Source organism: Falco naumanni, chromosome 1, assembly GCF_017639655.2.
Source record: "Falco naumanni isolate bFalNau1 chromosome 1, bFalNau1.pat, whole genome shotgun sequence".
NCBI lineage: Eukaryota > Metazoa > Chordata > Aves > Falconiformes > Falconidae > Falco > Falco naumanni.
Genome location: NC_054054.1, coordinates 92,944,738 through 92,966,469, shown reverse-complemented (window position 1 = coordinate 92,966,469; position 21,732 = coordinate 92,944,738). Strand labels below are relative to the sequence as shown.

General features: G+C 45.1%; 1 protein-coding gene across 2 annotated transcripts in view; it reads right to left on the bottom strand.

The window, feature by feature from the left end:
• OSBP2 (oxysterol binding protein 2) overlaps positions 1–21,732 on the bottom strand; it is a 116,829-nt gene that overhangs the window by 89,529 nt on the left and 5,568 nt on the right. Inside the window, exon 2 of one of the 2 annotated variants that reach the window (XM_040607350.1) lies at positions 19,173–19,250. The exons of the other annotated variant lie outside the window; for it this stretch is intronic. Coding sequence (XP_040463284.1) covers positions 19,173–19,250 — 78 coding nt within the window. The remainder of the gene's footprint in view (positions 1–19,172; positions 19,251–21,732) is intronic. 2 annotated transcript variants of the gene reach the window in all.

Here is a 21,732-nt window from a genome sequence, read left to right as displayed (position 1 = left end):
TGAAAGACTCAAGGCAGTTTGCACATTGCTTCCTTCTCTGTGGCCTGGAGCACAGTGACACGGGCAGCAGTATGGCAAATATCTGATTTTCAACACTGTTCACACGCAGCATCTGTAAAAGCCACCACATGTTGGTGATGAGCTTCCTACACCTTCTGGCCCTGCTCCACATGCTGATACAGCAGGAGAGCCAAATTTTGGCTGCACTTTGCTCCCCAAGGAACACATCACAAATAGGAGTCTCTAGGTCTCTTTAGGGAGGTTTTACAGGCATAGCCTTGAATTACTCTCAGATAGTGTTGGCAATGGAGTTCATTATGGGATGGAGATACGGTTCCTACCAGGGGAGAACAGGCAGCAATCTAGAGATACTCACTACCAACCTTATTGTTGGGATTGCATGTTACGCAGAAAGAAGCCATTCTGGCTGAACACGAATCCAAATCCCCAAGCCCCACAACCCTAACTACAGCATCCTGAGGACTTCTCTTGCCTGCTCAGCCCCGACGCTGTTTTGCAGAACAGATTTAACCTAGGGTCACATCCAAGCTCAACATGCAGAAATGAAAGCATCTTGGTACCTCCCAAGGACCTACGGTTCATGTCTCACAGCACCACAGGGTAAGTTCAAACTCAGTCTACAGTGTGGTAACGTTTGCTTGCAGCGGGGGTGAACTGGCTCCAAATGAAATCAAGCACTGAATTTCATTTCCAAAGTCATTCTCTTCATGATGCAGTACATACCAATGGGTTCTCAGGAGGGGTTACTTCCCACCTGGAGAGAACTGCAAAAATTATTTTCTCTTCTACACAAAACAAAGGTGACTTCACTATATCAGTTTAAGTCATGTTAAACAGCCTTGCTCTCCCACTCAAGACGACTGTTTTGGTACAGGATTTTGTTCTTTAAGCTACCTTCCCATGCCAATCTGCATGGGAAATCAATTCCTATCAATCAGCACCCACACACGAGGCAAGCACCTGACTCAGCCCGAAGCCAACAAGCAAGCGATCTCCTCTATCCACATGCAAGGGGGAGGGGGAAAAAAAAAGGTGCCCTTCAGAAGCATTCGTGGTCAGCTGGATCTGCTTATTCACCACTAACAGCTCAACTATTGCATAACATGATCCAGGCAGATTTTCTGATTCTCAACTTTCTGCAATAATCTGAGCACTGCACATATGGGAGAGCACCTGGGCAGGCTGCAAAAAAGCCAAAGGGAGTGTAAACATGGACATAGACCACACAGAGCTGGACAGAGATTAATACCTAGGATTCTTCTGCTGCTCCCTCTCAAAGCTAATCGATGGGACTCTCCTTCAGAGATATAAAATTACAGCTGCACATGGGACATGGAAGAGGACTGACTTGCATACAGCCCTTGCCAATATACACAGTGAGAGGGGCTAAAACAATTTTAAAAAACAATACCTGCAGGTGTTAAAAACCAGGGAGGACTTAAGCATCCATCTGGCAAGGGGAAAACTTAACATTCTGGGTGAATATAACCCCTTACCCCCCAGAGCACAGCAGCAAGATCCTCAAAGCACCAGGGCAAGCTCCACACAAGTCTTGAGCTATTAACCAAGCCATAGGCTACATGGCCCTGCCAGGGCTGCCCAGCTCCAGCATGTGGCTCCAGACAAAAAAGGCCAGGAATTGTGGAGACAGATCTCATGGCTTACTCCCAAATTCATTCTTGTAGCAAGAACGGTGCTGCCCATAGATGCATTAGGATCATCAGAAAGGAGTTTTCTTACTCTAAAAGCATGAACATACTTTCTCATGATGCCAGCAGGTCTCTACTTCAGCTGTCAAACCTACTCTGGATACACAGGTCCCAGTTCCTGCACAGATTCTGTCAAAGCTAGCAGAAGATGCTGTTCTGAATATGGCCCCATTTGCGTTTTTTATTTTGACAGTGTGTAGGACACAAATTTCAGACTGGCATCATCACTCAGGCACCCTACCACAAGTACAGCAAAGCTCTTGCATCACAGCAATTTCCAGAATGCTGGATTTTGCAAAAACCTTCAAAGACCTTGTTATTAAAATATTATTTGCAGCATTTCTCTCTTTTTTTTTTTTTTTTTTTGGGGGGGGGGGGGGACGGGACTGGAAAATCTGCTTCAGCTACTTTAATACCACAAACCTAAACATACAGAGCTTGACAACTTATCAGCATCAGTTACTTAAAAAGGCCTTCAGTATAAAACTCCTGGAGTCTAAATTTTAGCAACTCATTCTGCAGCCTGTCAGATCAGCTACATGCCGTACTGCAATAAAAGAACAACAAATCATGATTTAAAGACCTGCTTTCCAGTTCTGAACGAATACTTGAGCTACACTAGGCTTCCGAGTATGCCAGTGCTATACAAGAGAAAGATGCTCCTACTTTTCAACAACTGTAAGAAATCTTACTATATATGAAACTATGAAATTCCTTTGTAAGAGCTCAGAAGACAGATTTACCAACAGCGGACGTGAAAAAATAGATCATCTACTAGCTCCACAGCTCTGGTTTCAGTGGTATCATAACAGCCAGAGATTTAGCCTCAGATGCTGGTAAGGTGTTGCTTATACGGGTTTTGTAATAACTGCGTGGCTCTGCTGGAAGTTAATAAGACGCAGCAAGCAATAAACAGCTCCAGCTCACGCTTCTCCTAAACACCATTCACTTAAAGCAAGCAAGCATGACAGATGCTCACAGAATTTCTCTGCTAAGATTTCCTTTCCACCAGCAAAGCTCAACACCATTTCTGGGTAGCCTTATCTGTCCTGAAACTCGATGACTCCTTTTCTCACAGCTCAGACAGGATCAGGCAAAGAACCCCAGCAGGGAACAGAGATTGCTCTGCACAGGACCCACTTTCCAGGTGGCCAGCAGTATTTCAGCGTGCTTTATAGCTTGAGCACCAACAAGGAGGTCAAGGAGAGCACAGCAGCCCAACTTTGAGACCAGAGCACACACCTGCAACCCTGGCAGCTCAAAAGCTCAGTTCAGCTACGCACAGTGGGTATGACACATGTACGGATCTTGTTACACCCTAGCTAGGAGCATCCAGCATCACAAGGGCGCTAAAAATGCTCAGGCTAGTGACTGTGCAGCTCTCCAAAGCGGCTAATCCACAAAAAACTCAGCAGGAAGCTATGCAAAGACTGACCTGAGGCTTCTCTCCTAAACTGGGAGGGCCAATACTGCTTGCTCGTGGGTTCCCAACACCACTCCATACCACTCGGCATGTTCACAGGAAAATCCAAACACAAATTAAGTTATACCCCCAAAAATAACCTCCTGAAATACGCACTCACTTGCTTCCTAGAGATCCTTCTCCTACTATCTCAAAACCTTGCTATAGGCCTCAGCAACCAGCACACCTTATTCTACATTTTAAATACTTAATTCCCATCTTATCACTCCTACAGTCGTTCTGTTTTCTGGTATAAATGTAGGTTACTGCAGGGCTAAAACTTGTCCCCATGCTGAGAGCCACAGCCACCTCCCTGGAACAAACTCAGAGAGGCACGAGGTGAGTGGCATTTAAACAGTCACATATTCTTGTCTTTCCTATTCCAGCATGTCCTTCACCTTGGGGTTTCACTCACCACAGTTATGCCACAACAAGTAAAATTTGGGCACGTACGTTAGAGGCTGCTGCATCTGAACCTCCAAGTGTCTGACCACACACTTCAGAAAATTCATCCCCAGTGTAAGCAAGGATGCGAACGCCAGCACAGCTCATAAGCAGCCGTCTGAGTCATTCTTCCCTTGGGAAAGCAGCACTGAGTGTTTATACAGAAATCTGCTGTGAGCTACAGCCCTGGCAACAGGCAAGAGATACTAGCAGACACACTAGACCATTTGCCAGGTTATCACTCAGCTGCTTGGTCACTATTTACCAATGAGGAAATATTTCCTAATTAAAATAACTTTTACAGGAAAATCTACTGATGTTGCTATGCAATCTCCTTTGGTCTTTTTTCGCCTCTCTCAAAGATTACTTGAGCTGTAACAGCTCATAATGTGTGGCTGAAGTTTTACAAGGAAGTTTTACTGTTCACGTTTGAGTTTGGATTGTAGGTCCAGAAACAGCCTCCCCAGCACCACTGGCATCACCGTGACAGCTGGCTCCTGCAGGTCACACGCTTCAGCTGAGATGATGAACACAGCACAGGGACAGATCCAAGCAGTTCACCACCATCAGGGACGTTTCTGACTTGTATTCTGGAACCCTTACGAAGGATTCAGGGAGAAAACAAGGAACACATGAAGCGTCTGAAAAGGAAAAGTTACAAACTGTCATAGAAAAGAGTGAAACTATGGGGGCAGGCGGTTTGAATCGTGGAAGTGAGATACAGAGACCTTACAGCAACATTGCCACTACACACATGGCATGAAGCTGTACACAAATCCCAGGTCCATTTCTGGAGCTAGAAAACACACACCTCAAGGAGCTTCCTCTGTGAGCTCCACCGCCACGCTGTATTTCAAGAGCTAGATGCTCAGAAACACTTTTTGGCTGTCATATCTCAACAAAATTACAAATCTAGGCTTCTGCACCGGTGCTGCAGATCACACCCAAAAACCAATCCAACACAGCCAGAAGTAAACACTGCATCCTTGCAGCACAAACCCAGCATCTCAGCGCACCCTCCAACATACCAGGAGACCTGGAAAGGACAGGACTGATAAACATGTTGGTCTGGAGATGCCGGTGCACATCTGGTATCAAAGCAGCTCAAGGACCCAAATGACAACTCACAGCCCAAGAACTGAAGAGCGCTGTAGCAAGATGACTGTTGTCAACCATCCCTGAACACCTCCAGCCCGGCTGCCATGGCCACTCTACCAAATTCAGCCAGCTCAGCACCACCTTACAGCTAGGTTTACAGTCTAGCACTCACACGCCGCCAGACAAACACCACCGGGGTTTGTATCTGTTCTCCGGTTTTCTCAACAAGATGACAAGGATAAACATTTTCATCCTGATCTATCAAGAAGAGAACAAGGCAAAGGAAACTTGTAGTGTAGCAGATGGACTGCAAAGTAACACATCCAGGAGGTACTTCCCCAATTAGAGAGAGGGAGTCCTGTTCCTGCATCTGCTCAGGGCTCCCCGACAGCATATTCCCTCCCACAGGAAGAAGGTAAGTCCCCAGCACTTCCAACTCGGGAGCAGCAGTTCAGCACATCTCAGTCCCAGGGAGATCAGAGGGTTTCTCTGCAGAGGGTTGTGGAAGAGCATCAGCCCCTGCAAAGCACAGCGATCCAAGACACAGATCATTGTGCATCGCATGACCACAGATATATAGGTATACAGGAAACAGGGCAGGTATTCTTATAACTACCACAAAAAAAGGCAAATGCGCATTGAAGTTCATTTAAATGTGGGCGTTCTGACAGAGAAGCAGAGTACATCACCAGAAACAGGCAGGAAACCCAACTATAAATGGCTGCGAAGCATCCCTCTGGCTGAGTCTGCTAATTGCTACTACTTCTTACCAGTATTTCAAAACACAGACATTTAATAGAGAAATTGTGCAGACCTCTCATTGCTTGCGTTTGTGCAACAAGATTATTTCACTTCTGTTAACATTACACACATGAAGACCATTCTCTGTGGTGAAAGTGTAGATGTTTGACCCCTCATCACTCCACATCTGATTACACAGGGACCATACTAATCTCTGCCTTTGCTTTCTCCACTATATGGCAACCTGGAAACATTCAGAAGTTCAGACAAAAAAACACTTTTTAAATCCTGTTTACCCTGGAAAAGAGAGGAACTGGAAAGCCTTGCTGCTTCTTACACCACTGACCTCTCCCAACTTGCCACTGCATCTTCCATGGATTAAGTTGAAACCAGTTTATTCATTTCATTTTCCCATCCCCCTGAAAAGTATCATATGATTAACTAAGTTAAGGGCTCTGCAGCCATAGAGAAATATTTGTACCAGCTGCATAACTGGGAAATGCCCTTTAGAGTAAGCTGCAGAGCCTAATGCAGGCAGAGGCAAGAACAAAAATCAAGGACCAGGAAACAAAATAAGCAAAATTGGGCAATGCAATAGATCGGGACAGAAAAGAGGTGACACCGAATGGATTTACACTCTGCCTGGCTCACAGTATAAGCAATGCATTGAAATACTTTCAGTACCTTTTCTTTTTCTTTTTTTTCCCTAAGATGATGGAGAACAATCACCACAGTCCACAAGGGTAATCAGGCTGATCCTTCTCTTAGTTAATTGCAGATGGAAATTTCTCTCAGGAGATTTTGTTTCATTACTAGAGTGGGGGGCAGCACAAAAGGCAGTGCAGTTACAAGCACTCAGGGTGCAGGAAAGGCCGTTTGTGCCCATCTGCCACACGGTTCAGCAGCAAGCCTCCCTCTTCCCACGGGATGCTGCTCTCTGCTTGTGTTCCACAAAGCACGAACCAACTCTGGACAACGCACAAGGATTTCCATATAGAATTCATAGTCTAACAACTATCTGGATTAGGTCAAGCTCTCTGATCCTTCAGTGACCCCACCAGCACTGCCATACAGTGCAGGGACAGGAGCTGCGCGCTCCCCATCTCACCCTGACAACAAAAGGCTGTTGTGCCACCACCGCCTCCTCAACGTCGCCTGTGCCGGCCAGTGGCTCCCTCCCCACCTCGGCACCAGCCTCCAGTCCTATGCCACTGCCACTTCGGCATCCTCTGAGCCCAAGCAGTTAATCTGCACTGAAATCTGGTGCCCAGTTTCACAGTCACCGGCATCCCATCATCAATACAAGAACCTTTAAAACATTTCAGGCAGAGCAGCCCCCTAGCTGGGTTACAGAAACCTGCAAGTGCTTCCTGGCACATTTCCTAATAAATTGAGGTTTTGCACGTCCTTTGTTCAGAATAATTGGGGGTATAAAGCCAGTGAAATCTCTGCATTCTCCTTTATGCATGAGAAATTCCAAAAAGCACTTTAAAACTGGTTTTATTTTGAGGCCAAAAGCTCACGTGCCTGAAATTAGGGGATGTAAGTGTGGACACCAAACCTCTTGGGGTTATTGCTCTCCCTTGGTTGAAGGAAAAAGGATTTTTGTGATGACTCAATTCCAGAACACAAATGCCCAAGAGAAAGCAGGCGCGTGGCTCGGGAGGTATTTTCCCCAGCTCACACAGTAAGCAGTATTCACGTTCAGCACATCACAAGCTGGTTCAGCACAGCTCTCACAAACCGCAAGCTCCACATGACAAATAGCTCAGATTATTTTTTTCCTTCCTCTTTTCGCCTTCACCAAACCTACCAAATCACAAACAAGCCCCAAACAAGCATATGGTAAGCGTTGTCCTGAGATTTCTGTAAAAAAATGCGATTTACTTCTATTTAAAGGCCGATTAATCTGCAACTGGCTGCAGTCAGGATGGGCACAGATTAGCAACGATCGGGTTTAAAGGAAAGCCTGCAATCCGGGCTGCAATCCTCACCAGCCGGAGGGATGCCCGCAGATCAGGCACCCTCCACAGATCACAAGAATACTCCCACCCATCCCTGACCTGTCCAGCAGCTTCCCAACCTGACTTCTGGGCCAAGCCCCTACCCACACCTGGGACCCAACACCAATGAGCCTCAGCTAACACTGCACAAGCAAGGATTTAGGGCTGACTTGACTGTAAACCTCTGCGGTAAATAAATGGATGCAGTGAAGCAATCTGGGTTTCACACTCCTTTCTCTAGTGCTTTGCCACTTTAGTTTGGCTGCAACACCTGCCCCAGTGCAGGGCAAGCCTCTGCAAGGAAAAACCCCAAAGACACTTCTGCTTTGCATCATGTACAAATAGAACTTGGTTCTCCATGCTTCACAAAGAAAAAAAAAAAAAAAAAAAAACACACCACAAAAACTACAAGGGAGCTTGGGGAAAGTAATCTGTCAGAAACATTCTCACCCACCCCGCTGCAGTGTAGGACAAGGCAGTGCACTCATCCCTGACACTGTGTGCCATAAAGGTTTAATGCAAAATCTCACAAGCGCATTAAGCAAACGTTAGCACTTTCAGGTCAGAGGCATCTTCGATGTAACTGAGTGTCAGAAAATTCACTACTGGAGAAGCACACAGGTTTAATAGATGGTCAGGTCAAGAAAATCAACAGCATTGCCCAGCTGAAACATCTCTGAGAACACCCAGGCCTCCCCCCTGCTTTTCTTAAATAAATGTATGGCAGACCTGCTGGCTAGATGGCTGAACAGCACAGCTAGCCCCATTTGGCTTGTCAACAGGCAATCTCCTCCAAATGTATAACATATCCAAGCAGAGAGCCAAGCACACAGCCTCTTGTTTCCCCAAAAAACACTGTGTAAAGCCTGTATAAATGCACACAAACTGAGAAATGCTTTTACTGCTAACATCAGAACCACATCAAAACACATAGATGTACCCCAGTTCCCTTCCCCTCATTCCCCAAAGAGATGTTCTGCTCCTACAGTGCTCCCACAAACAAGATTTCCACCCCAAATAAAAGGATACTCTAAAAGCAATCTACCTAGATTCACGTTCTTCAGGATTAGCTTTTATAACACGTTTATGACTCTCCCATGTGCACAGTGCAAGTTTTCTGCCAGGAAAGCTCAGCAGTGATCAGGAGGGGGGAAAAAGGTAAGCCACTGAGCAGGTATCAGCAAGTGTAAGACAGGGTCTGGCAAAGGGATTTTGCATTGGTTTTTTTTATGAAAAAAATGAAGAAATAAAACAAATGATTAAAAAAAAGTTCCCAGTAAGCTTCCCCACTCCTTCCACCATGTCATGCTATCTCCTGTCTGCCTCTGGAGGGGCTGGTGGTGGCCCCAGCTGATAAGGCTATCAGCCCTGTAGACCAGGGCACCCAGAAAGAGCTCTTCAAGCCACTGGTTCGGGTGAGTGGCTTCACCTGCTCCCCAGGGTGAACCCTCACCTTCTTCTGTAGGACAAGAAAAGCTCTCCATGCTGGTGTGACACTGCACAACCACAGCTTTGCTCCAACGCAGCACTGCTGCAACCTCCCAAAAAGGGCTTTTACTCCTCCCTTTCCAGCAGAAGCAGAATGACAGGCTGCAAAGGAGCTCAGCACAGGGAAAGCAAAGCAAAGTGTATCTGGTTGGGAAAATACCCTAGTACTTGGCCAAAAGGAAACCCCGTAAGAGTATACTAAGTGTCCCGTTTACAGCAATTAGCCCACAGCTGATACAATAGATGTGACACACAGTTGCCCATCTCAGCTGAGAAACCCAAACCATGAGGTCAGCATCTTTAGCAAAGCCATTAGTGTACAGCTGGGCAGGGGGAAGGCTGCAGCAAGCTGGGCTCTGCATAAGGAGCTGCATCTCCTGCAACGACATTGCCAACGACTGTAACAACACTAGGCACAACAACAAAAAGCTTCTGGGCAAAAGACACAGGCACACCTGTATCACCCTCGGCACTCCCTCACCTGTATTTTGAATGCACGGGCTTTTCTCCCATTTAGGCTCCCCTCTGACTAGTTGCCTAGATGTAGTTCCCTATGATAAAAGCTCAGTTCAGGGGTATGTTCAGGTAACTACAAACACATATGAAAAAGTGCCAAACTGCAACTGCTGGACAGAGCCTGGAGCTTGCAGCCCAGCAGCAACACCAGCAGCTTCGCAGGAGGCAGGCACACGCTCAGTGTTCAAGAAAACCCTGTTAGAAACCCTGTTCGCCTCTTCTAAAAATGCCACAGGAAGCACAGCAGTTCACCATTTTCATTACTTTCCAAGCAAAAATGCTAAAGATCCAGAGGGGAAAAAACCCACCAAGATTTGTGGGTAGTAGTACTGCCACATTTACTGCATTAATTAGAAGTTTATGGAAGGTCTGGTCCAGATCCCATCATCTCCACAGAAGTTAGTATAAACTAAGACCTGGGCAACACATGACTTACATGCATGGTGGCTCATTTTTAAGCAAGAACAAACAACAAATGGTGATACAGAACGTTAATTTGACAAATGCTGTTACTACACAAGAACACTGAAATAAATGCAATACCAGCAGATGAGAGTCTCAAGCAGTAATTTTTCTTGTTACAGCCTCTGCTTTTAAGTTTTTACTGGTCCTTCAGCCCTTGGGAACTTATATGATTACTTGCGTAATAATCAAAGTAAAGATCAGCCATAGTCTGCTCATGTTTGTATTTTCTCACCACCATAGAATCGTATCATAGAACCACAGAATGGTTTGGGTTGGAAAAGACCTTAAGGATCATCTAGTTCCAGTCCCCTGCCACAGGCAGGGACACCCTCCACCACGTCCAAGAGCGTAGAGCACAGAAGGCACAGCACAGTCAATATTAAGATCAGACTTTTATTCCTATCCTGCTGATGTGCCTTCATATTTACAGTATTCAGAATGGTAAAAATATCCTGGTTTTCCAGACTATAGAGTTTAGGGGTGTATCTGCTCTGAGCACAAGACTTACCTAGTCTTTCTGAGACCAAGTGTGGGTTGAAGAGCTTGCTTTCAAGAATTTTTCCATAGCTGCAAGCAGCTCTCTTCATGCTAGTTACCATCAACGTTAATGTTTTCAGTACCAAACAAATTTTCTTCAGAGACACTGCCTCTGACCTTGAACATCACTTTTGAAGTCATCGCACTTGTGACTACTTTCAAACAACGCTAAAATTACAGCACAGAATTTCTGTGTGAAATATTTCTTACAGCTAGATATCTAGATGCAAAGCCCACATGGTTGCACAGACATACTTCTTCCTCTGTTTTAAGGCCTTGGCACAAGAAGACAAAGCTAAAATCTCACATTTAACACCTCACCTAACTGTTGCCTCTCAGCCCTCGACTGTGAACAAGTTCAGCAACTGCCTTGCTACAGGTTTATCTACTGTACAGCATAAAGGCTGGTTTCTAGGTGTGTGCCAGCACAGATTTGGAAAGCTGTTCATTCAATTGCTTTTTCTCACCAAACACAACGAACAGATGCTTCCGCTCAAGGCAAAAACTCTACATCAGTGGACAACAGCAGTTTCTGAGGCCTCCTGCAACCCAGAAATTTTATTCCATGACCAAAAAAAGTGTTCAGCTCTACAATCAGCTTAACCTACTTCTGGTAGCAATTACCTCTTCTTTGCAGAGATATCAGACACAGCTACCTGTCTTTCAGAACCACTTCAAGTTGCTGTGTAGCGGGCACAACATTGCTACTCAAGTCTCAGCAGAAGAAGGGAACATGAAAACTGAATGAGACACTTGGGTATTTAAGGTACCTCCACAATCTCCATTACCTATGAAATAAGATTATCCTTTGGGGACACACTCCTGAGGAGCACAGGAGGTAGCAATCCAATGAACAGCATTTTTTTCTCCATAAGAACTGATGAAACAGAGAGGGGAAAACGCAAGCAGGATATTAAAACATGTCTGCAATGTGAGTGCATGGGACAGTGTGACACAACATAAGACCTTTCCCATTCCTTATGACACTACCCAAAAAATAAAGAAATTTTGGCAGCTGGCTTTTCAGTCACCAGAGATGCCAAGAGCTTTTATTAAGATAGAAACTGAGTTAACTGCTTACTGGCCCACAATTCAGATTTGAAGATATCTTCAATCAAACCCTGCAGATGCCTAAGTGACCTTGTCCAACCACTTCTGGACAGACCTGACATCTCAACTGCTTCACCTGCAAGACTGAATGCCCAAAACAGGTATTTCAGTGTTAGCGCCTCAAGACCGCCTCCTGAACAGTCACATTTTCATTAGCATCAGCCTCCTTAGATGAACACTGCTCAGCAGGGTCAATCAAGCCAACCAAGGATGAAGAATGGAAAAAAGTTACAACAGTTAGGGCCAGGTATTAAATTTAGGATTTATGCACATATACAATTTATATATATGTGTGTGTGATATAATTAATTCATACTGTATCATATATATAGTAGTGCCATATATTGTGTATTATCAGTAATATATTGTATTATTATATATAAATTATACTGTATCATATAATCTGTCCAAAACTCCAAAATGACAAGCAAGCACTGGGCGACACTGTGTTGGTGTATCTACCTTCACCAAGTAAATGCCAGGAAGACAGTTGGACTGCTCCAGTGCTAGGGACACCACATTCCCTCCAGGAGAACGCATGCAGGAATACACAGCTGTATGACGTATGTACAGGTATTTTCAGAAATTTATCTTGGGGATTCAAGTCATGCCAACACTCTACATTGGGATCAGTGTCTTCCTGAAAAATCCTATGGATATTGTCTGCGGATTACCAGGAACAGAAGAGTTAAACGTACAGCGAAGAGGGAAGGCAAAGTCAGTGACCTTCACAAGGGACTGCTCTCATGCATAGGCAAGAATGAATTACAGCTTTAAGCAAATTTCCCAACTGCTCAAACCAGACTTTCAGTGTTATTTTAGTATACTGTGTTGCAAGGAAACTTCAGTGGTGCAATAAGATGCTTGGGGTTTTTTAAGGCAGACATACTGGAGCTGCTTTGGCACAGACAGAGACCTGCCCTCTGTTCTCACCAGCTTCATGCTCCTCTGGTTACAGTCAAGTCTAGGTGCTAGTCTCCCAAGCAGCACTTCACAGGACATTTTCACACCTTCTCAAGAAGAATCAGCTGCCATCCCACCTGTCTCCTCCACAAAGTCAAGGTTCACATCCACAAAAGCAGCATCAGCACTTTATTCAAAGTCACTATATTTCATTTCAGAAGCCAAGGGACTTCCAAAGAATCCCACCTTACATGTATTACAAAAGCGAACAATGACAGGAGCTCTGCTCAGCCAGGCGACCCGACCCAGCCCACCCAGCTGCTCAGGCTCTTGGGAAGCAGAAGGATTTTGCCAGCAGGTCCCAAAGCCCCACTGCAGGTCCAGGCCCTGGTGCTTCATAAAGGGGCATTAACAACCTGTCTTGCTGAGTGCCCAAGAGCTTGTGCCCAGCAGTTCCCATCAAAAGGACAGGGCTGGGAACAGTTTATTTTTAGCTTCAGCCTCAGCAACTTTCATTTCCATAGGAGACGCATGAAACGCTTACCTTCTTTAAATGCCTGCCTCCTCTGCCTCCCCAACAATTTCAAAATTATACTGCTTGAGACAGAATAGAGATTTCTCTTTGCTAATGAGAACAATTTCAACAGGATGAAGCAAGCAAAGAGCTAACATACACAGGGGCAACAGCTGGTTACTTTGCCAGCGCAGAAAAAAACAGAAGTGATAACCGGAAAAGCAGAAAGGTATTTGCCACGTGCCTTAACCAGCTATCAGTGTATTGATACACAGTACCCCAATATGGTATGAGATATAGATACACCTCTGAAAACAAACATTGACAAGGACAGCTCAGCACCAGAAGGAAACCAGTTCTCTGAATCTTTTTCACAGCTTTACATCTTATCCAGCCAACAGAAGAGAGATGAATTCTGTTGCATAGCTTTGTAATATATCGAATAACGAACTTCTATATGAAAGCATTATGGCAGGTCACACATAAGAATGGCCAAAATTGGTCTAAAAGCCACCCTCTGCATACACGTGCTCCTCCATTTAAGCACATCTAAGAAGGTCCCATGTCTTTCTAGCAGCCACCAGGAAGGACAACGAGCCCCAGGGATCTCACCCTAGCAGGTTCAGCTGCTGGAATTTTACCACCAAAGGAGCCCAAAGTACTGCAGGGAGGACATGGCAAGTGTCCTCAGGGGAGGAGAAAGACCCCAGCTGAGCTGCAGAAGAAAGCTTAGCTAGTATTCAGAGCATAACTTCATACAGTTGAAAAAAAGCTGTGTTCATCCTCCTCCTTTCTTCCCAGGGTACACCAAAGTACTTTTATGCATGAAAATTCACTTTTTAATCTTCTTTCCCCATTTTTATTTCTTCAGTCTTGTAAGGAGATGCAGGGAAAAAAAGCAGGTTTAAACCCTGAATTGTATCAACATCTTAAGAACTACACACCAGTGAAAAAGTAGTAAAATGCTCTTTTTCCCAAGTAAACAAGCTAGATCACATCATATTCATGCTTGCTTAAAACTAAACTAATCTGCTCAGACTACAGTACTTGCACATGGGAGCAGATTCTCTTTATAGAGATCTGCTGCAGCAGAAACGTTACTCTTGAGGTTCTATTAAAGAGATAAAAGGCGCACTTCACACCACGTACTCTAATGTGCCTTCACTAATTTCAATCACAAGAGCACACTGAAACCAGACAGTGATTTTAAGCATTTCTGCTAGCTTTACACCCCTCAGGCTATAAATCCACCCTCAACATACCATACATTACCACTGTTGTCTTTGGTTTAGTCCTGTACAAAGCCAACGAAACTCCCCATATTTTCTCCCATTATCAAGTACAGTAAAAACATTTAGGGTGAAAGACAGCTTTGCAACTCCAGGCAAACCTCATCACCCCAAAGCCCATCACACCTCAACTGGCAGGTCCACAACAACAAGTTCGGGTCTTGCGTTTTGTATTTGTTCTCCTCCCATCTGACGAAGATATACTCAGTAGGGGGGGGGGGGGGGAAAGCAGTGGTCCCAGACACATGCTACAAGCTAAGTATCAACAATTCACATGCAACTCTTGCATGTCCTCTAAATGCTCCTTGAAAAGCCAACATTTTTTTTTGATGCAAGATCTGATGCACTGTGGCTTTTCTTAAAGCAATTCCTACCAGGGAACCTCTGGTTCGATGTGGCAGCAGGGGTGAGGCCCAAGCTCACCTACAACACACTCTCCATCAAGACTTCTGCACATCTTAGGCTCCAACCCCAGCAAGACGATATGGGACCAGCAGCCACGTACACCCTGCTGCCAACCACAATGCAAGGTATTGATCCCAGGTTTGGGCAACAAAAAAGTCTGATCAACAAAACCTTATCCCATAGTCTTGTATGGGCAGGGAATACTTCTAAAGATATTTACTGTGAGAGTGGTGAGGCCCTGGCACAGGTTGCCCAGAGCAGCTGTGGGTGCCTCATCCTTGGAGATGCTCAAGGCCGGGCTGGACGGGGCTTGGAGCAACCTGGTCTGGTGGAAGATGTCCCTGCCCAGGGCAGGGGGGTGGAACTAGATGGTCTTTAAGGTCCCTTCGAACCCAAACCATCATATGATTCTATGATTCCTGCTGGCAGTATGTGGGTTTACCGTAACATATACCTGCCATGGGTTATTAACACTTGGTTAGTTGTATGAAAAATCAACAGCACAGGTAAACCAGCAGTACCATAAATAAACCACAATTAAAAATACACTTAATGCTAACAGCAGAGTTTACTTACATGACACATGGGACAAAAAGCTTGCTAGATTTAACTTATTTCCTTTACAAGGCAAATGAAAAACAGCAAAAATATCTAAAGAATGGTGTATTGAATGTGACACAAAAATGTAATTCCCCTCCATAGCTGTGATGACGCCCTGCTTCAGGGCAATGCCTGCTATGATTAGAAGCAAGCTTACTACTGACATTGAAGCCAATTACTTCACAAATTCTTCCTTCCTAGAACTACAGATCCCTCGGACCAAGTTCACAACAATATTAAAACCACACTGCGTCAAAGACTACAGATCTCCTACTCCCATTACAACAATCCAGCCTTACCCTGTGAAACCCAGAGCATAGCACAGCAGTCACCTTACAGAGGAAATCTCCACTGGCAAGCTCGCAGTGCTTCACTACAAACAAATGTCACTGCTTCCCTGCAGCATCCATAGGGATGTTCCCCTAAAGCTCTCAGTGCCCCATCTACACTAACGGCAGAACTTGACTCTCACAATCACTGAGCTTGTTACAGGTATTGCACATTTGGAAATCAAACGTAAAAGTCATGATTAAATCAGTCTTTTTCCCGTGGCACATGCTTTATGCTGTCTCTAAAGCAGGGGATGACAGGCAATACATTAACCTGTAATGTCCCCAAAACAGAGAATATTGGATATGGGCAGCCAGAGAGATATTTCATTACTGTACTGTAAAGGCAGCTTAGGGCTGCAGATGTGAAGTAGAATTCAATCCAATCCAGTAATTACAGACCTTATCTGTGCTGAGACACAGTGCTGCATCATCTAAAGGTACTCAGAAGTGACAATTCAGGGCTTGATGCCTACAGGCTCTAAGGAGGAAAAAACTGGCTTACTACAGGGCAACAAAAGACAACTTGCTAGACCTCTGCAAGTCAACTTCCAAATTTAAAACTAAACTTCCAAAGAGTTTGCATTCACAGGTTTTCCATTTCAAAGCAGAAGTCTTTACTGCTTTTCTTGTGGTGTAAAAGAAAGGGACAGAGAGGAAGAGGTAGATATGCCTCACCCAGTGCATACTCAAAGTTCACCTACATAAAAATGCAGCTCATCGGAAAACAGTTCAAGGGCAGCACCACAGCTACGACTTCCAGAGACTACACAAGCAAAAGTGAACAGGTAAGAAAACACATTTCTGTTTCAGCTTCTAAGCAAATCCTACTCCTAAAGGGATCAGAAACCCAACCAGGTCTTTACCTACCTAAGCAAGCCAGCAAAACACTGTATTTATTATAAGCTTTAACTAATAAAACCATGACATACCAGTAAAACACAGTCTAATCACATCATAAATCTCAGACATGCATTTATATTAGCTTGCCAATCCTCAGGCTGTCCCAGTGTCAGGCAGCAGCCCTTCCCTCAACTGAGGGGCCAACTTAACAACTTTAGAGAATAAAATTGTACCGATTTTTTAAAAGAAGTACTACAACCACAAGCAGTGCAGGAATGGAGAGCTGGAAGGGCTGGATGAGTAACGCTAGCTTTTACAAAGCCGAACTCTCAGTACTATTAAAAAATCAACTTTAGAACAGCACAGAGTGCATGGTGAGATTGCATTGTTCAAGCTATACTGAAAGCACCAGTGTCCCGATTCTTGAACAAAGCGGCTTTTCAGTTTTCTAAGTGCATCCTGCTCACTTCCAAATGCAAGGCATAGCAGAGCTCCAGACCACAGGGGACATACCTGCAGCTCCTCCCTTCCCACTCCCCCAGCTGTGACATGACTCTCACCTGTGAAACGAGCAGAGCAGGTACAACACAAGGACCAGAAGGATGCAGTAAACCACTGGTTATCAGTACACACCCAATGCTCTGTAAGCCCTGATCAGATCTCCTCACTTCACATTTAGAGACCTCCCCACACAGCTCTTGCCATCAGGCACTTCGCTGACGCAGCTCTCTTGCCCTCCCAAAAGCCAGCACCCAGCTACAGCTATCTGTCCCTGATACTGGCAGCGGAACATGAACCAGCGAGAGGAAAAAAAAAAAAAAAAAAAAAAAGAGAGTAAGTGAAGGGTGCCATGGAAGTGGGAAATTCTATGAAACAGCCTAAAGCATCCAGGCACAGGTGCTCCTCCGGCACAATGGGCAAGCCACAGATATGACATGGCTTTCCTTCATCCTCCTTCAAGTATCTGGAGAGCTGAAGACAAACATACCAAGTTTTAAGCATCAGAAACCAAATAATGAAGAATAGTACATTAACTGAGTTTGGCAGGCAACTCAGGAGGCCTCAGGTCCAATCTTCTGCTGTGAGCACAAGCAACCAGATCAGGTTGCTCAGGACTTTGTCTAGCCACAGCTTGAATATAGTCAAGAGCCTCCTCCACCTCTCCAAACACCTATCCCAGTATTCAGCCCTCACTCCCCTTTAAAACTTGTTTCCTTGTGACCACGTAGGATTTCCCATCCTCTGGTACCAGCCCATTGCCTCATTCTGTCACGAGCAGAGCCAGGCTCTGTCCTCCCTGCAGCTCCCATCACGTAGCTGTGAGCAGCTGTAAGATCTCCCCTGTTCCTCCTCCGCTCCAGGCTGAGCACACCCACATCCCTTCACCACTGCAGCCTTGTGCTGGTGACCCCCAAACTGGACCCACAGCCGAGATGGGCCTCCCCAGTGCTGAGCAGAGGGCATGATCCCTTCCCTCGACATTCTGGGTGCATCCTGCTAGCGCAGCCAAAGAGACAGCTGACCTCTGATGACTCCTAGTCATCTTGTTCACCTTTGCTGAACATCATGAGGTTCCCATCATCCTGTTCCTCCAGTCTGCCACGAAATCATGGATTTCAGAAGAAATGCAGAAGGATCCAGACCTGCCTTCTGAGGTGGCAACCTCTCTGCTCCATTTAGTATCATCCACAGACTGGCTGTGAGTGCATTCATCCATTAATAAAGACATTACAAAGCAAATACTAGGACTAATGTGATGTAATCTTATAACATCTACAAAAAAAAAATCAAATTACATTGTTCAAACACTATACGCTAGTACCAAGCCACACAGTACTCCTAATCAGTCCTTGGCAGGATATGGCTACTGTGAACATCAACACCACACCAGCTTCAAAAGGGGATCCTACAGGTTTTCTCAAGACAATGGAAGTTTTGTGTATCAGCCATGTGCGCTGATAGCGCACCTTGCACGCCCAATACAAATTACACAGTATTAAGAGGATCATCACCTTCTGTACCATCGCAAAACAACTTTGGGTTTGAGTATTCTCTTCCCTCCTGCTTATAAAAATTACATCCCAAGAGAGATTTAAAGATGGAGAGCCTGCAGCAGTCTCTCACCAACACACGCCACAAGAGACCCAACTGACAAGGAAAGGAAAAAACTGTTTGGATATAATTAAGTCATATGTCATTTTCACCTGACCGCACACTATAAACCTGTAGTGCTTTTTGCTCCACAAGCTCTACTGGGCAACATCTCAGTGGTAACTTGGGAATAATAAACGGTATGTAAACAGCATCCAACATCAGTAATGCACACACTTGGAAACAGCAAAGCTGGAAGGTCTCAGACTTTTAAAAATAAAAGAACGGGGCTTCTGAAGTACACAGCCCTGACACCTAGCCAGGCAGCACCACCCCAGCTCACATCCACATGCCTCCAAAACAGATTTCAAACCAAAGGCTAGAACTTAACTTCATCAACTCTTAACAAGCTGCAGGCACAGGTGACACCTCCACCTGCTGCATATCATCTCCACATTTTTAAGACAAAAAGGTGCTTATTTAATCACATAATCTCCACTCATGCACAATCCATCTGGGGATAAAGGGGCATGTCTCCATCCTACCGGCATAAGCACATCTCAGTCACCCATGCCCATTCTGCAGCCAAATCACCCAAACTCACCCCATCTTCCGAACTGGGACCGGTGTATTTTTCACACGTTTCCAAGAAGAGCCATCACTCCTTACAGTTGTAGAAGACCTGAAAAAAAAAGTTTGTGGAACCACCCCTGTGCATTTCACAAAGAAAGAGAAACTTCAAAAATCATGAAGATTCACAGAACTGGCGAATTAGTTGCCATGGATATTTTCTGCTGTGATAAATAATTCTCTGTTCGGATGAGCGACAGGCACAAAGCACCAAGTCAGCTGGGAAGTGCCCAGCACCACACTTCTGAGAACAGACTTCTGAGAATGTGGCTGCACTTACAGCCCAACTTCACAGAACGCCGCAGGGAGCATCCCTAAAGAAACTAAGCAAGTAATCCGAACGTATGCCCTGGCAACAGGAGGTCAAGTGTCTTCCCAAAGGAGCTTTGCTGCCCATCCAAGGTTACTACTACGAGGCCCTGTTATCACATCTGACGGCTGTGCCATGGGAAGCAGTTCGCTGTTCTTTAAAAACCCACACAGCTGCAGTGTTTAGGTATCCGTATCAATCAACAAGCCTGAAATAAGATGAACTTACACATACAGCAGTACCATAAAAGCAGTGGGTGCGAAGGACAACATTTTCCTGCTCTGTTTCTTACCAAGGCCTTAGCAAAAACCTGCTCTAGCTATTAATAACAGATTAAGAATGACTGCTTTGTGTTAAAGAAGGAAAAGAGAAAAGCACAGACTCCCACTTCACCATATTTATCTTCACATGCACTGCAGAAGCTGCTTTAAACTGCTACGCGTGCCTATACAGTGCTCTTCATCTAGAAAGATTTGGAGAATTAAGACTATTTTTAGGGAATGAAGGACCTCCTTCTGAGACACTGTAGGGACATACATGTATCTGGTCGTGATTTCAAAGCAGAAATATCCTTGAAGAGTTGGATAAAAGATTTTTAAAAAAACAGCAAAGTTGATAAAAATACAGTTTGGCCCAAATTAGAGTAAAAGAAAGGACTGCTGGACACAGGGCAAACACACACAACAACTTGTTCCTAAGAGAGGCATGCAAGCCCATCAGTATGGCTTACACTGCAAAAATTTCATCGCTGCCCATATAAGCACTGTGAACTGCACGACATGACTTGCAAGCAGCAACAAACCCAACAGTGCAGCAACGTCATACAGTTATGAGCAACATCACCTGGTGACAGCAGGAGGTGGGGATGACAGAGAGCAACAAGCCACATTTCAAAACATTACGCCCAGAAGCCTGTGCTTGCAAAGGTGAAGCAAATCATAGAAGTGCCTGGAATGGGATCAAGGAAGAAATTTGTTCTGCTTTTATCCCCGTGCTGCCACTAACAATCAAATCATGGCACTGGCCTATAGTACCATGCTTTCAATTTGCATTTTTAATTCTGAAGTAGATTCGTACATAGCCTGAAGGCTGACAGCTCAGCACTGGTCCTGGAACACATGCCTGTGTGAGTCAGCAATCGCTGACCCAACTGCAACAAGCACATACAGCTTTGCTGTCCTCCAGCTTTAACTCTGCCCAGCCTGCAGCCATCAGACACAGGAATAGTCAGTAATTAACTATTAAAGAAGCTTTTTGATCAAAACCAAACATAAGGCTGACATAACATGTAGAAAGGTCTCTGCCAAGGTACCATAGGAACAATTAAAGTAATTGAATAGTATAATGGGGAAAGTTTAACACCTCTAGTTAGCCCAGGTTTTGAAGCACTACCCTATTTAGGGGACAAATCTCCAGGATGTTACAGCATGGCAAGCTGCCCGCCACCCAAACAGCCGGCTGGCACAGCTCACATTTCAGGGTGACGTCCCCAGTTGTTGGCCATCAGCACTAGATCTGAAGAGACCTACAAGAAGCAAAGGGCTCTGATAGCACTGCACGCTTAAGTTACCTAGCTGCAATGCAATCTATATATAAGCACAAAACAATACAGAAAATAAGCTCAATAGTCTGACTTGCTGCAAACGTAAAAATCAACCTACAGATAATGAGTGTCCAAGTCATTCAGAAGCTCTAAACACTGCACACTGCACTGATTGAAAACTCTTTGGGAGGAAATCAGGTAAGTTAAAAGGGATACTGTAAGGAAAAACACAGCAGGTTTCTCACATTACTTCTAACAAGAAAGATCAGCTCCTTCACCAGTGACTCACTGTGGGTACAGAGGATGACAGACCATGCAAGCAAATTTAAACCTGTAATTAGAGCAAGCCAAGTTAGAGCTGAATATGTATCACACTGGAAAAAGGCAGGCATGGGAGCTACAGTCAAAAGGCAGGTGATGCCCATCATCTCTGTGCACCTGGACCAGAAGAGACCAGCCATATCGCTCCCCGAGTGTGCCCAGCAGCACACACCAACAGAAGACCAACCCAAAGGCTGACAATTTCTGAGAGGTGAGAAAAGCCACTGTTGCCATGAAGCAGCAGCCTGCCCACACAAGCCTTAAGCTGCAAAAGGCAGAGCTGAGCAGCAGCTACCAGCAATGTAGGGAGAAATGCAGGACTGTAGCAATGCCCTTCCCCTGCCTTTGCAGAGGACAACG